This window comes from Stegostoma tigrinum, chromosome 45 (genome assembly GCF_030684315.1).
Source record: "Stegostoma tigrinum isolate sSteTig4 chromosome 45, sSteTig4.hap1, whole genome shotgun sequence".
Lineage (NCBI taxonomy): Eukaryota > Metazoa > Chordata > Chondrichthyes > Orectolobiformes > Stegostomatidae > Stegostoma > Stegostoma tigrinum.
In genome coordinates this window covers 4024132-4038097 of record NC_081398.1, presented here as the reverse complement: position 1 = coordinate 4038097, position 13966 = coordinate 4024132, and the positions used below count along the sequence as shown (strand labels likewise).

Sequence of the window (13966 nt, the reverse complement as noted above, 5' to 3'; positions counted from 1 at the left end):
CTAACCCACCCAGCTTGCATAACTCTGGACACCAGAGGCAATTTCGCACGGCCAATCCACCCTAATCTGCACATCTTTGGAGTGTGGGAGGAAACCCAAGCAGACACAGGGAGAATGTACAAACTCAACACAGACATTCGCCCGAGGGTGAAATCAAACCCGGGTCCCCGGTGCCATGAGCTAGCAGTGGCACCGTGTCACCCCTTGTTAGGCAAGAGAATCCAAGGTCAATGGGGAATGTGGAATTTGTAAAATAAACAGATTGACAGGCTCAAGCGGCCAAATGACCTATCTGTACTCCTGTTCTAACCTACTGGGTGCACGTGAGAGGCGTCTTACGGCTACGTACCGACAGTCTCTGGTGGCCTGGGGGTGACCCTTCAGACATCAGCACCTTCAGTGCTTCGTTCCAGTGGGTCTGCATCATGCTCTGCAGCTTGATCACCATCTCACCTCGCTGCACCTCCAGCTTCCTCTTTGCAGCGAGGAGTCTGCCTGTCTCCTCCTGTGCTTTCGCCAGCCTACAACCCATCATGCAAGAGAGGAAGACTCGCAATTAGTAGTGCCTTTCAATGCGGTTTGTCCCACAGCCAATGGGGTACTTCATAAAAAGCGCAGTTGCTGTTATGAGGCACAAAACGCGACAGATCAGCTCAGTCTAGCAAGATCCCACAAACAAAACAGAATTGCATTCAAAATTTACAATTGAGCGTGTTGAAAGATCATCATCAGCTGTAGGACACTCAGGAAATCTTCAATGCTTTCCTGTACAATAGCGGTTGTGGAATCTTGTTTGCCAAATTGAAAAGTCTCTGTCTATCACCCCATTTCAAAGACGGTACTTTGGTACTGCCATGGGAATCTTGGCCTGCTCCAAGACCTGGATAGGGTGCTGTGTGGGCAAACAAAATACAGACGTAGGATGGCACAGAACTACCACAGAAAGCGCTGGAAAAGCTCAGCAGGTCCGGCAGCATCTGTGGAAAGAAATCAGGGTTAACATTTCGGATTGAGTGACCCTTCCTCAGGGGAGGAATGGTCCCCCGAACCGAAACGTTAACTCTGATTTCTTTCCGCATTTGCTGCCGGACCTGCTGAGCTTTTCCAGCAATTTTTATTTCTGTTTCTCATTTACAGCATCCACAGTTCTTTCTGTTTTATTCCAGGGAGCTAACTACTTTCAGTGAAATCAGAACATACATTTTCTGGGTTGATTCCTTTAAAAGTTTTCATGTTTTTTGAGTTAAGAAAGCAATTGCAATGGTTTTGCTTAGTCTGAGATTCTGACCAAAGACGGTTTGAGAGTGGTTACAGAGTCAGAGTCAGAGTCATTGGGTTTTGAAACCATGACCGATTATCTCCGGCCTTAATGGTCAGTGCACTGAGTGTAGGATTTGGGGGTGGGGGGGGGGGGTCATGTTGTGGCTGTGCAGGACATTGGTTGGGCCACTTTTGGAATATTGTGTTCAAATCTGGTTTCTCTGATACAGGAAAGATGTTGTGAAACTTGAAAATGTTCAGAAAAGATTTACAAGAATGCTGCCAGGGTTGCAGGCTTTGAGCTTTGGGAGAGGTTGAATAGGCTGGGGATATTTTCCCTGGAGCGTCAAAGGGAGAAGGGTGGATTCTTTTTCCCAGGCTAGGGGAATCTAAAACTAGAGGGGCACAGGTTTAAGGTGAGAGGGGAAAGATTTAAAAGGGACCTAAGGGGCAACTTTTCACACAGAGGCTGGTGCACATTTGGAATGAGCTGCCAGAGGAAATGGTGGAGGCTGTTACAGTTACAGCATTTAAAACGGCATCTAGGGGAGGGGTATATGAATAGGAAGGGTTTAGAGGGATATGGGCCAAACGCTGGCAAATGGGACTAGATTAATTCGGTTTATCCAGTCAGCATGGACAAGTTGGACAGAAAGATCTGTTTCTGTGCTGGACAACTCTACGACTATGGCTCTATGACAGAAACGCTGCCTTGATCTGCTGAGCCCACTGACTGTTGTTTGTAATGTGGATGCTGTGATTGGGGGGAACAAGTGCAGAAAACACCCAGCAGGTCAGACAGCATCCATGGAGAGAGAAACAGAGTTACTGTTTCAGAGCTGACCACCTGTTCTGAAAGAAGGACCAGGGGCTGAAACACAAACTTGTTCGCTCTCTCCCCTGATGCCACCTGACCTGATGAGCATTTTGGAAACCTGGTACGCATGGACGGGTTGGGCCGAAGGGTGTACTTCTGTGCTGTACATCTCTACAACACTATGACTGAGATCCAGTTACTTCGGTCGACTACCCACTCTGATCAAACGGAGTCGCTGGACCTTAATAGACTTTGCGTGATGCTCAATCATCGTTAAACTGTTTGCTCTCACTTTCTGTTGCTGTGGACTGTTACCAAACAATGCTGCTCTATTCTGGGTAACCAATACCAGGAATTAAGACAGTGCGTTCATAAATTAACATTTGGATATGGGCATCACTGACAAGGCTAGCACTTCTCATCCATTTCTAATTGCCCTTGAACTGAGGGCCTTATTTAGTCATTTCAGAGTCAATCACTTTGCTGTAGATTTGGAGTGACACGCAGGCAGACCAGGCAAAGATGGCAGATATCATGTTAGTAATGTGTAAGCTACAGGGCAATCCGAAACATACCATGCCATGTGAAGAGGTCAAGCAAACACTACAAAGCAAATTAGAGAGGGCACCAGTGGCAAGCAGAAGAAAACCAACAGTATTTTAAATCCCCTACCTGATCTCATACCCCTCAACCACACCACGGTGCTTCTCTTCCCGCTCCTGCAGCTCCGATTTGAACTCAGCTAGCTGCTTTCCCATCTCGGCCTCATGCTGTGCAGCCATTTCCATGATCTGTTTCCTAAAGAGCGGAACAAGAAAAATCACACATCAACTCACGGTTAGGACACCACAATCTGCAACAAATGCGAGGGTTTTAGCCACAAAGTTTAAGTTAGCATTCTTGAGGCTTTGGTGGTGCAGTGGTAACGTCTGCATCTCTGAGGAAGGAGGCCTGGGTTTAATCCCACCCGCACATGACGTGTGTCATATCACACCTGAACAGAAAATATCTCAGACCATTCAGAGCAGTAGATCTGGGATTATAGAGTCTGGTGTTTTAGGGGTCTTGTGGTGAGATGGTAGTGTCCCCACCTCTGATCCAAGAGCTCTGGGTTCAAGTCCCACTTGCTCCAAAGGAGCACAACAAAACACCTCTGAACAGGTTGATTAGAAAATAACCAATAAATAAAAGTAAGACACATGTACCCATTTGCTTCCAGCCTTCACCAAAAGGGCTATGATAAAGTAGTGGTAATATCCGTACCTCTAGCACAGGAGGCCAGGGTTCAAGCCCCACCTGCTGCGGAAGTGTGTAATAACATTTCGGACCAGGCTGATTAGAAAATATCTAAGTTAGCATTCTTTGTCCAGATTCCTTAATGGCTCATTGTCCTTTGAGTAGAAAGCTTTCCACAGTTTGTGCAAAGTTAAAGGATCAGAGCTGTGCTTTGGTCAGAAAGAACCTTTGTTTATGTTGCATCATTTACAACATCCAGACATCCATCACAAACAATGCAGTACTGCTTTTGAAATGTAGTCGCTCTTCTGATGCAGGAAAGGCAGCAGCCAATCTGCACACAGCAAGATCCCCCATGAAATTGTCAGAGAGGACTCCCTCTACTCAGCTTCAAACAACAGTCATAGGATCCTTTACAGCCATCTCAGAGGTTAGAAAAGGACTGTGGTTTAATGTCCCAGCCACTGGTCAACACCTCTGACAATGCAGTGTGCCTGTGACACAGCTCTGAGAGCTTACACCTAAGACTTTGCAAACAAGTCTCTGAACCAGTCAGGGATAGGGTCTGCTACCAATTCTGAGACAAGGCAGATATTGAGATCACATAGATTAAAAGGATAGTATACAATCCATTGCCGAATACACTTCTTCCTTCTTTAATAGGAACACTACATTTTAAAGCGTGGCAAAGAAAGGTGTAGGTCGGCAATCTGAATGCTAGACAGAGCATTATTTATATAGGGGAACCTCTATTAAAAAAAAAGAGAGATGAGAAAAGCCATTTGGCACCCTTCACTCATTCAAAGAGAATATTCAGATTGACACAAGCCAATTATTGTTTGGAACTACACCACAATTCTTGTCTCCACAAATTCACAGAATTGATATGGAGCAGAAGGATGCCATTCGGCCCATCATGTTTGTAGGAGTTCAATCAGCTTTTTAACAAGGTGCCGAAGCCCTATCTCTTCCCTAGAGCCCTGGGACGCATTGTTTCTACTTCAATAATTACCCGTCGCTCTCCTGAAATCTTCAACTGAATCAGCCTCTACACTTCCAAGCATTGCTTTCCAAATCCGAATCTCGACCATTCACTGCGTGGAAATGTTTTTTTGCCCCCGCACCTCACATTTGTTTCTCTTGCAAAACACTTCAAAAGCATGCCCTGTGGTACTCTATCTGTTTAATAGAGAATAGTGAGTTTCTCCGTATCCCTCATGATTTTGAAAATCACATCTCCCCTTCCCTTTCTCCTCTCCAGTTTCTCTAATCTAGCCTCACAACTGAAGGTTCTCATCCCGAGAACCATTCTTGTAAATGCTGCTGCTGCACTGCATCAATATGCCTACATCCTTCCTAAAGCATGGTACCCAGATCTCTAAACAATACCTCAGCTCAGGTCGAACCAGTGTGTCAAGGTCAGTATCACGTCCCTGCCTTTGTACTCTTCTAAATGAAGTCTAGAATACTGTCTGCATTTTTATTAACTGTCTCTCCTTATCCCGCAACATCTACTGACACACTTGTACACCCAGATCTCTCTGCTCCTGTACACCCTCTAGAACAGCACCTTTTATTATAAGCTGTCTGTCCATGTTCTGTATCCCAAAGTGTATCTTCCCCTACATCTCTGCACTGAACTTCAAACACCTTTCTGCCCACTCTACAACTTGACAATGCCATTTTGAAGCTCCATAGTGTCCCCATCACAGTTTAAAATTTTTCACATGTTTGCTTCAACACAATCTTTGAAAATTAGCTCTCTCAGTTAAGTTCCAGTTCATTTGGATTGGAGGCTAGGTGCCACTGTAGTCTGGGTTGGAAGGGTTTTTGTTCTGAACGGTTTATCTCCGTATTTTCTAACTTATTCCTACAACCCAAAATGCTGGGCTTTTCATTTATTTATTTTCTTTTTCATTTCCTAAGAACCCGTGCTGAAGAATGTGTGCCTCTGTACCTAAGATGGTGCCGTAAGAGGCGACTTGTAAACTTTTCATTGCACTCATCTGAGTGCACACGTCAATAAAAATAACTCAATTCAATTCATTTATTTATATCTCTCCAGCTCCCTACCTTTCCAAATGCTCAGCCTCATGCACGGGCCCTTTTGTTATAAGATCCGAGTTTGGATAAGTATCGTGGACAACAGAGTGGATAAAGGGGTTACCAGTTAATGTATTTGCTTTTCCAAAAGGCATTTGATAAGTAGCCGCATAAGAGAACTGCTACCTTCATCTTCCCAGTACTGGAGCGTGCGTCCGTCAAGATTGGGAAAATCAAAAGTGCGGATGTGGGTGATGCTGTAGAGTGAAAAGGCAGCTCCCTGAACGCAGCGGGGCCTGAGCCTGGTTGTGGGTCTGTTTACCTGAGCTGCTCTCGTACAGCGGCTGTCTGCCGGGTGCTGTCTTCATGCACGGCTGCCAGGCGCTCTGTCACCTGCTGCTCCAGGGCCATCTTAAACTCTGTCTCGCTCTTGACCCGCTGTGATTCAAAGCGTGCCTGCAGCAGAGATACATTCAGCGTAAACAGTCAACTCGGCTTCACTCAGTGTCCTTTCCCCTCATTTCCTGTAAAATGAGGTATATTTTGGTGAGTGCTGGTCACCCTCCAGTAGACTGAAGCCGTGAGTTGTCAACAAGCAGTTTGAACACAGGGTGCTTACTTCTCAAAGCTGGGCCTGCACGTTTTGAGTTCACCAGTCGAGGTCAGCACCAGAAATCCTGTCCAATCCCTCCTGGTTAACTCAGATAGTACTAAACTTAGAACATGTTCTCATCCAGCCTCAGACCATTTAGTACAGTTATCCACTTGGAATACAAAGATCAGGAAACAGAAGGACAATCAAATGTAGTTTTAAAAGAAACATCAACCCTTCTCTAAGTTCTTGCACTTGTAAGGACAGAGCAGGAGAATGGAAAGGAACAGACAAAAAGAGCCAAATTCTGTCCTTCTGTGTTGCTCATGACTTTAAACTTGATCCCTTCATCTGTTTTCTCCCACCTCATGGGTCAAATGCAAGAACCCTGGAGGGGCTTTCCCTGCTTCAGAGACACTGAGTCCTACCAAGCAACAGCAACTGGCTCAGCAAGAGGAAATTCACCAGACTAGCTCCCGAGCGGGAGGACTATATTGTGACAACAGGTTGAGGAGACAGGACCTGTACTCCTTAGAGCTGATCTCCTTGAAACAGCCAAGACTCTGATGCAGCTTGACCGCGCACACACCCAGGAGATGTTAGCCTCTGGCTGCAAATCTACAGTACAGCCTTGGGATAAGAGGCATAGATAGTCATTTAGAACAGAGATAATGCCTAATGAATTCTGAATCTGTGCAGTGCTCTTATCAACATGTATATTAAAGGCCGAGACAGATTTCTGGTCTCTCAGGGAACTGAGGAATATCGGGAGTGGGTGGGGAAAGTGGAGTCGAAGCTCAAGCTCAGCCATGATCCTACTGAATGGCAGAGCATGCTCGAGGGGCCGAATGATCTCCTCCTTCTCTTAATTAATCTGTTCCTGGTTCGACCACATGGAGGACAGTGGTCTGGTCAATCAAGACATCAGGAAGTTTCGTACGCTTTACCTTGACCAGGCTGAGCTCCATCTGCAGATTTTCCTTGTCACGTTTTGCTGTGTCCAGTTCGATTTCCACCCTCTGCAATTCCGTTTGGACAGATCCAAGGACTTGCTGTGCATCTTGCGCTCGCTGAGTCTCACGTTGAGCGGTTGCCTGTGCAGAAGCAATGTTTCAAACCACAATAGGACTTATACACTTAAAAGGTAGGGTCCAGGGGAGTGCTGCCAAACCTAGGGGTGCAGGTTCATAGTTCTTGGAAAGCAGTGTTGCAGGTGGACAGGATAGTGAAGGTGGTGTTTGGTACGCTTGCCTTTATTGGTCAGCATATCAATTAGAGGAGTTGGGAGGTCATGTAGCAGCTGTACTGGACATTGGTCAGGGCCACTTGGAATACTGTGTTCAATTCTGGTCTCCCTGCTATAGGAAAGATGTTGTGAAATTTGAAAAGGTCCAAAAACGATTTACAAGGATGTTGCTGGGGTTGGAGGGTTTGAGCTACAGGGAGAGGCTGATTAGGCTGGGGCTATTTTCCCTGGAGAGTCGGGGGCTGAGGGGTGACCTTATAGAGGTTTACAAAACCATGAGGGGCATGGATAGGGTGATTAGCCAAGGCTCTTTTCCTCCAGGGTGGGGGAATCTAAAACTATTGGGCATAAGTTTAAGGTGACAGGTAAAAGATATAAGAGGAATGCAAGGGGAAATGTTTTCATGTACAGGGTGAATGGAATGAGCTGCCAGAGGAAGTGGTGGAGACTGGTACAATTACAACAACATTTAAAAGGCATCTGGATGGGTACATGAATAGGAAGGATTCAGAGGGATACGGACCAAACGCTGGTGAATGGGACAAGATCACTTTCGGATATCTGGATCAGCATGGACAAGTTGGACTAAATGGTCTGTTTCCATGCTGTACAGCTCTATGATTCTATGACATGGCAGTAAGACAGTGGAGGAGTTTGTGGGTGGCATTGGGAGTGATAGAGATGAAGTAAAAAGGTAGTAGAGGCAGACAGAGACTTGGGGGGGGGGGGGGGGTAGGAAGAAATAAGAAGAACTTTGTTTTATGTTCTGACAGCAGCTGTGATCTGGAATGAGCTACCTGAAAAAGATAGTTGAATCTGATTCAAATCAAAAGATTTGGATAAATACTTGCAGGAGGAGGGGAAAGAAAAATTATCAAGAAAGGACAGGGTGAAAGTGGGATTAACCGACTCTTTCACAGAGCCAGCGCAGGGACGATGGCTGAATGGCCTCCATCTAAAAACTCACTCTTTTTAAACACATTTGTACTTGATACATAGTCCACAAAGGCTGAGCAGAATGGGCCAGTTATCACCAGAGTTTAAAAGAATGAATGGAGATCTTATTGAAACCTGTAAGATTCTGAGGCGTTTCCTCTCCTGGAGGATACTAGAACCAAGGGGCACAGTTTCCAGATAAGGACTCTCCCAGTCAAGGCAAAGATGACAAGGAATTTCTTCTGTTAAGTTTGTTAGGTTTTGGAATTGTCTTCCCATCAGAGCAGTTGAGATTGGGTCATGAAATATATACAAGACTGATTCAGACAGATGTTTCACAGGCAAAGGAGTTCAGAGCTATGGACGGCACTGGCAAGAAAATGTAGTTCAGGCCACAATAAGAGAGCCATGATCTTACTGAATGGCATAGCAGGCTTATGGGGCTGAATGACCTTCTCTTTTTCCCGTTCCTTGTCAATTAATTAAGTGTACATTATAGAATCCCTACAGAGCAGATAGAGGCTTTTCGGCCCACTGATTCTGCATGACCCTCTGAAGAGCATCCCACCCAGATCCACCCTATCCCTGTAACCCTGTATTTCCCATGGCTAACCTAGCCTGCATATCCTTGGACAGTATGGGGAAATTTCGAACAGCCAATCCAGCTAACGTGCACATATTTAGCCTGTGGGAGGAAACCTACGCAGACGCAGGGGAAACATGCAAACTCCACATAGTCACCCGGTCTTTCTTCTCTCTCTCTCCCTACTTCACCTTCTCCTTCTCCAGCTGCTTCTGAAGCTCTTCTTCCTGCTGCGTGATCCTCTGCTCCAGTTGCTTTTCACGTTGGCTGCTCGCCTGTCGTTCCTCTGCTAGCTTGGCACGCAATGCCTCGGCCTGTTTGCGCTCGTGCTGCCTGCTGGTCTCTGCTGTTTCGCAGTCACCCTGCACCCTCAGGCAGCGTTGCTGCTCCACTTCCAGAGCCTTCTGTAACTTCTGGTTCTGCTCCTCCTATAGGGGTGGGAATGAGAGAAAAGGACAGAGCGGGGCAGGGGTGCCAAAGTCAGTGGGGAAGACCAGAAAAAACAAACCGTCATTACATTTCTGTATGTAAGTAAGTCGTCGTCACTTCAGCTAAAGACCCAGCGTACCATAGACACAGAAACATAAAACAAAAATTCTTAGAATGCTTTATGGCATGGATGTTGATCTGAGAGGGTGGGTGGTCACAATCTCAGGATAACGGCCTCAATCATTTAGGATTAAGATGAGGAGAAATTTTCTCAGTCAGAGGATCATGAATCTTAGCAATTCTTTACCCCACAGAGCTGTGGTCGCTCAGTCACTCGTTCAGAATAGGCAGGATAGAGTTCAATAGATTTCTGGGTACAAAGATGGCTAAGGATTATGGGAATAGGGCACTGAGCCGGAAGGTCAGCTGTCATCTTGTTGAATGGAACTGTAAGTTTGAACAACTGAGATGCTCCCTCCTGCCACTATGTCCGATCTTCCTTTATGTCCATAATTACTGTCTCTTGCCCTTTACGCTGCTGTTTTGTTTAAAAGATTATTAGAACTCTTTACTGCAGCTGGCTGTGGATGCTCAGTCATCAAGGATATTCAAGACTGGGGATGGATAGTTTTTTTTTGATACGGAGGGAATTGAGAGATTGGGGATAAAGAGGGGCATCCTCCCGCCTTGTGTTTTGACAGTCATGTATTTGCTTCTTACACCACCATTCAAAGCAGACATGACTTGGATCAGTTCCAATCTCTTGATACAAATTAACTAATCTTGGTGGTATATTTGCTTCCTCAATGTCCCAGGAAAGGAACTGTTGAGCAGCGCTCCTGCACCTGATATAACATTTGGCCGTCATGGATTGGTGGGTAGTGTATTCACTTCCGAGTGAGAAGATCACAAGCTTACGATCGGCTCCAGAACCTTGCACACGTTGAAATTCTCCCCACCCCCGACCTTGTCCCATGCCCGACCCTCCCTCTCATCCCTGCCTCCCTGACCTATCTGTCTTCTCTCCTACCTATCTCCTTCTCATCCCCTCCTCCTTGACCTGTCCGTCTTCCCCCCTACCTAACCACCCATCCCACATCACTGACCATTCTCCACCTCTGCCTACCGGCACTCACCTATCGCCATTCCACCTACCTTCCTTGGTAAGATAGGGCAAGTCAGCATAGTTTCATCAAGGGGAGGTCATGCCTGACAAATCTGCTAGAATTCTTTGGGGAAGTAACGAGCAGGGTAGACCAAGGAGAGTCAATGGATGTTATCTACCTGGACTTCAAGAAGGCTTTTGACAAGGTGCTGCACAGGAGGCTGCTGAGTAAGATAAGGGCCCATGGTGTTAGAGGCAAGGTGCTAGCAGGATAAACGATTGGCTGTCTGGCAGAAAACAGGAAGAGGGGATAAAAGGATATTTCTCAGGATGGCAGCCGGTGACAAGTGTGTTCTGCAAGGGGCAGTTTTGGGACCACAACTTTTCACTTTATACACCAATGATAGAGTTGACTGGGGGCATTCTGGCTACATTTGCAGACAATACAAAGATAGGTGGAGAGACAGGTAGTATGGAGGAGGTGGGGAGGCTGCAGAAGGATTTGGACAGGTTAATACAGTGGGCAAAGAAGTGGCAGATGGAGTACAATGTGGGAAAGTGTGAGGTCATGCACTTTGGTAAGAAGAATAAAAGCATGGACTGTTTTCTAAATGGGGAGAAAATTCAGAAGTCTATAGAGACTTGGGAGCTCTAGAGCAAGATTCTCTCAAGGTAAGCTTACAGGTGGAGGCAGTAATCAGGAAGGCAAATGCAATGTTGGCATTTATTTTGGAGGGACTTGAATTTAAAAGCAAGATGTACCTCTGAGGCTTTATAAGGCTCTGGTCAGGCCACATTTGGAGTACTGTGTGCAATTTTGGGCCCCCATATCTCAGGAACGACATACTGGCCCTGAAGCGGGTTCAGAGGAGGTTCATGAGAATGGTCCCAGGAATGAAAAGCTTAACATATGAGGAACGTTTAAAGACACTGGGACTATACTCATTAGAGTTTAGAAGGATATGGGGGAATCTAATTGAAACTTACAGAATAGTGAATGGCCTGGACAGGGTGGATGTTGGGAAGATGCTTCCATTGGTCAGAGAGACTAGGGCCTGAGGGCACTGCCTTAGAGTAAAGGGAATGGAGATAAGGAGAAACTTCTTCAGCCAGAGAGGGGTGAATCTATGCAATTCGCTGCCTCAGAAGGCTGTGGAGGCCAGGTCATTGAGTACATTTAAGACTGAGGTAGATAGGTTCTTGATTATCAAGGAAATCAAGGGTTACAGAGAGAAAGAGGGAGAATGGGGTTGAGAAACTTATCAGCCATGATTGAATGGGGGACCAGTCTTGATGGGCCGAGTGGCCTAATTTCTGCTCCTATGTCTTATGGTCTTCCCCAGACCATCTCATCTCTGCCTCCTTGACCTGTCCGTCTTCCACCCCACCGACCAAGCCCCACCAGCTGCACTCACCTATCGCCATCCAACCTGCCTTCTCCAGCCCCACCCCTCCTCTCTCTATTTGTTTCAGAGCCCCCTTCCCCCTCCCCCGCCCCATTTCTTAAGAACAGTCCCGACCCGAAACATCAGCTTTCCTTCTCCTCTGATGCCGCCTGGCCTGCTGTGTCCCGACAACTCCACGCTGCGTGTTATCTGTAGGTTCCAGCATCGTGTCTGACAAACCCGAGAGAGCTGTTTCTTGTGAGCGTTCAGGACCGTGGACAGCGACCAGTGCCAATCACGTTTTTAGCAGTACCAAAGACCTGGACTGGATTTCACACCCTCCACAGTGTTACATAGAACATAGCAACTCAGTACAGGCCCATCGGCCCTCGATGTGGCACCGACTTATGAAACCGACCAGAAGCTCATCTAACCTACGCTATTCCATTATCATCCATATGTTTATCCAATGACCATTTAAATGCCCTTAATGTTGGCGAGTGTCTACTACTGTTGCAGGCAGAGCATTCCACACCCTTACTACTCTCTGAGTAAAGAACCTACCTCTGACATCTGTCCTATATCTGTCACCCCTCAATTTAAAGCTATGTCCCCTCGTGCTAGCCATCACCCTCCAAGGAAAAAGGCTCTCACCCTAAAGCTTACTCCCTACTTTAAAAGGATATGTTCTCGAAAACCCGTTTTTTATTTGAGTACACAGTGCACAGTAATGGTATTACTCTCTAAAACCAGCATCAGGACAGGAATGCTTTTTTCTCCTTACCAACATGCCCCGCTCCACCTCCAGGAGATCCTTTTCTTGCTGCTCCTTCACCAGAGTTTGGTTTGCTTGAGATAAACGCTGTTCCAAGTTGAACATGACCTGGGAAGAACGCAGAAATGCTGCATCACTTTTAAAATCATCTTCTGTGGGATGCAGCAACTATCCCTGTGGCCCTTCACCAAGGTTTTGGCTGCAGATCATTGAGGAACAAACCCAGTTGATACCGAGCCAGCAAACTAGAGTAGAACATAGAACATAACAGCACAGTACAGGCCCTTCGGCCCTCGATGTTGTGCCGACCTGTCATACCGATCTGAAGCCCATCTAACCTACACTATTCCATGTATGTCCATATGCTTGTCCAATGATGACTTAAATGTACCTAAAGTTGGCGAATCTACTACCGTTGCAGGCTAAGCGTTCCATTCCCTTACTACTCTCTGAGTAAAGAAACTACCTCTGACATCTGTCCTATAGCTTTCACCCCTCAATTTAAAGCTATGCCCCCTCGTGCTCGCCGTCACCATCCTAGGAAAAAGGCTCTCCCTATCCACCCTATCTAACCCTCTGATTATTTTATATGTTTCAATTAAGTCACCTCTCAACCTTCTTCTCTCTAATGAAAACAGCCTCAAGTCCCTCAGCATTTCCTTGTAAGGCCTTCCCTCCGTACCAGGCAACATCCTAGTAAATCTCCTCTGCACCCTTTCCAAAGCTTCCACATCCTTCTTATAATGCGGTGACCAGAACTGTACGCAATGCTCCAAGTGCGGCCGCACCAGAGTTTTGTACAGCTTCACCATAACCTCTTGGTTCCGGAACTCGATGCCTCTATTAATAAAAGTAGTTAAGTCTTCAACACTGCTGGAAACAGGGACAAGTTTGATTTAAGTTTCTTAAAGGGTGCACATGTGGCTTCAGTTAGTTCAGTTGGCTGGATGGCTGGTTTGCGATGCTGAGTGATACCAACAGTGTGGATACAACTCCTCTACTGGCTGAGGTTACCTTGAAGGATTCTCCTTCCCAACTTCTCCTGTCACCTGACCCTCAGGTTAAACCATCACCAGTTGTTTCTCTCTCACTCTAATGAGTCAGCACCCTTATGGTCCAATAAGACTATGGCAACTCTAGCTTTACCTGGCCCAAGGTCTATGTTTATTTTTGAGTGCATCGACAATGTGGAGATTCCAAGATACGACCCGTGTTTACAACAGTCAAAATTAACTAGAAGCAAGATATATTCATACATATGCACACGCACGCACAGACATGCATACGCACACGCTGCTGCTACCTGTTGCTGCTTGCTGCACCCCTTCTCTGCCGCCTCGCGATCCTCCTGCAACTGCCTCATGGCTTCTGATTTCTCTGAATCGTGTTTCTTCCAACCATCCACCACCTTCACCAGCGTCTGTCCATGGAGGGGAAAAGAGAAAAGTGCACAAACAAAATCCACAGGAAAAAATTCATTTCTCCACCGACAAAGAGATGAACAGTTTTAAGAATCCTTTCTTTTCTCTCACCAGAATATTAAACCAGCCCCACTGGGT

General features: G+C 46.3%; 1 protein-coding gene across 4 annotated transcripts in view; it reads right to left on the bottom strand.

Annotated features, from left to right (window-relative positions):
* cntrob (centrobin, centrosomal BRCA2 interacting protein) overlaps positions 1 to 13966 on the bottom strand; it is a 48838-nt gene that overhangs the window by 17646 nt on the left and 17226 nt on the right. For all 4 annotated transcript variants that reach the window (XM_059642540.1, XM_059642541.1, XM_048524018.2 and 1 more), the window contains 7 exons: positions 13711 to 13827; positions 12417 to 12515; positions 8905 to 9141; positions 6896 to 7042; positions 5679 to 5812; positions 2750 to 2875; positions 350 to 521 (listed from right to left, as the gene is read on the bottom strand). In XM_059642540.1, the coding sequence (XP_059498523.1) occupies positions 350 to 521; positions 2750 to 2875; positions 5679 to 5812; positions 6896 to 7042; positions 8905 to 9141; positions 12417 to 12515; positions 13711 to 13827 (1032 nt within the window). The remainder of the gene's footprint in view (positions 1 to 349; positions 522 to 2749; positions 2876 to 5678; positions 5813 to 6895; positions 7043 to 8904; positions 9142 to 12416; positions 12516 to 13710; positions 13828 to 13966) is intronic.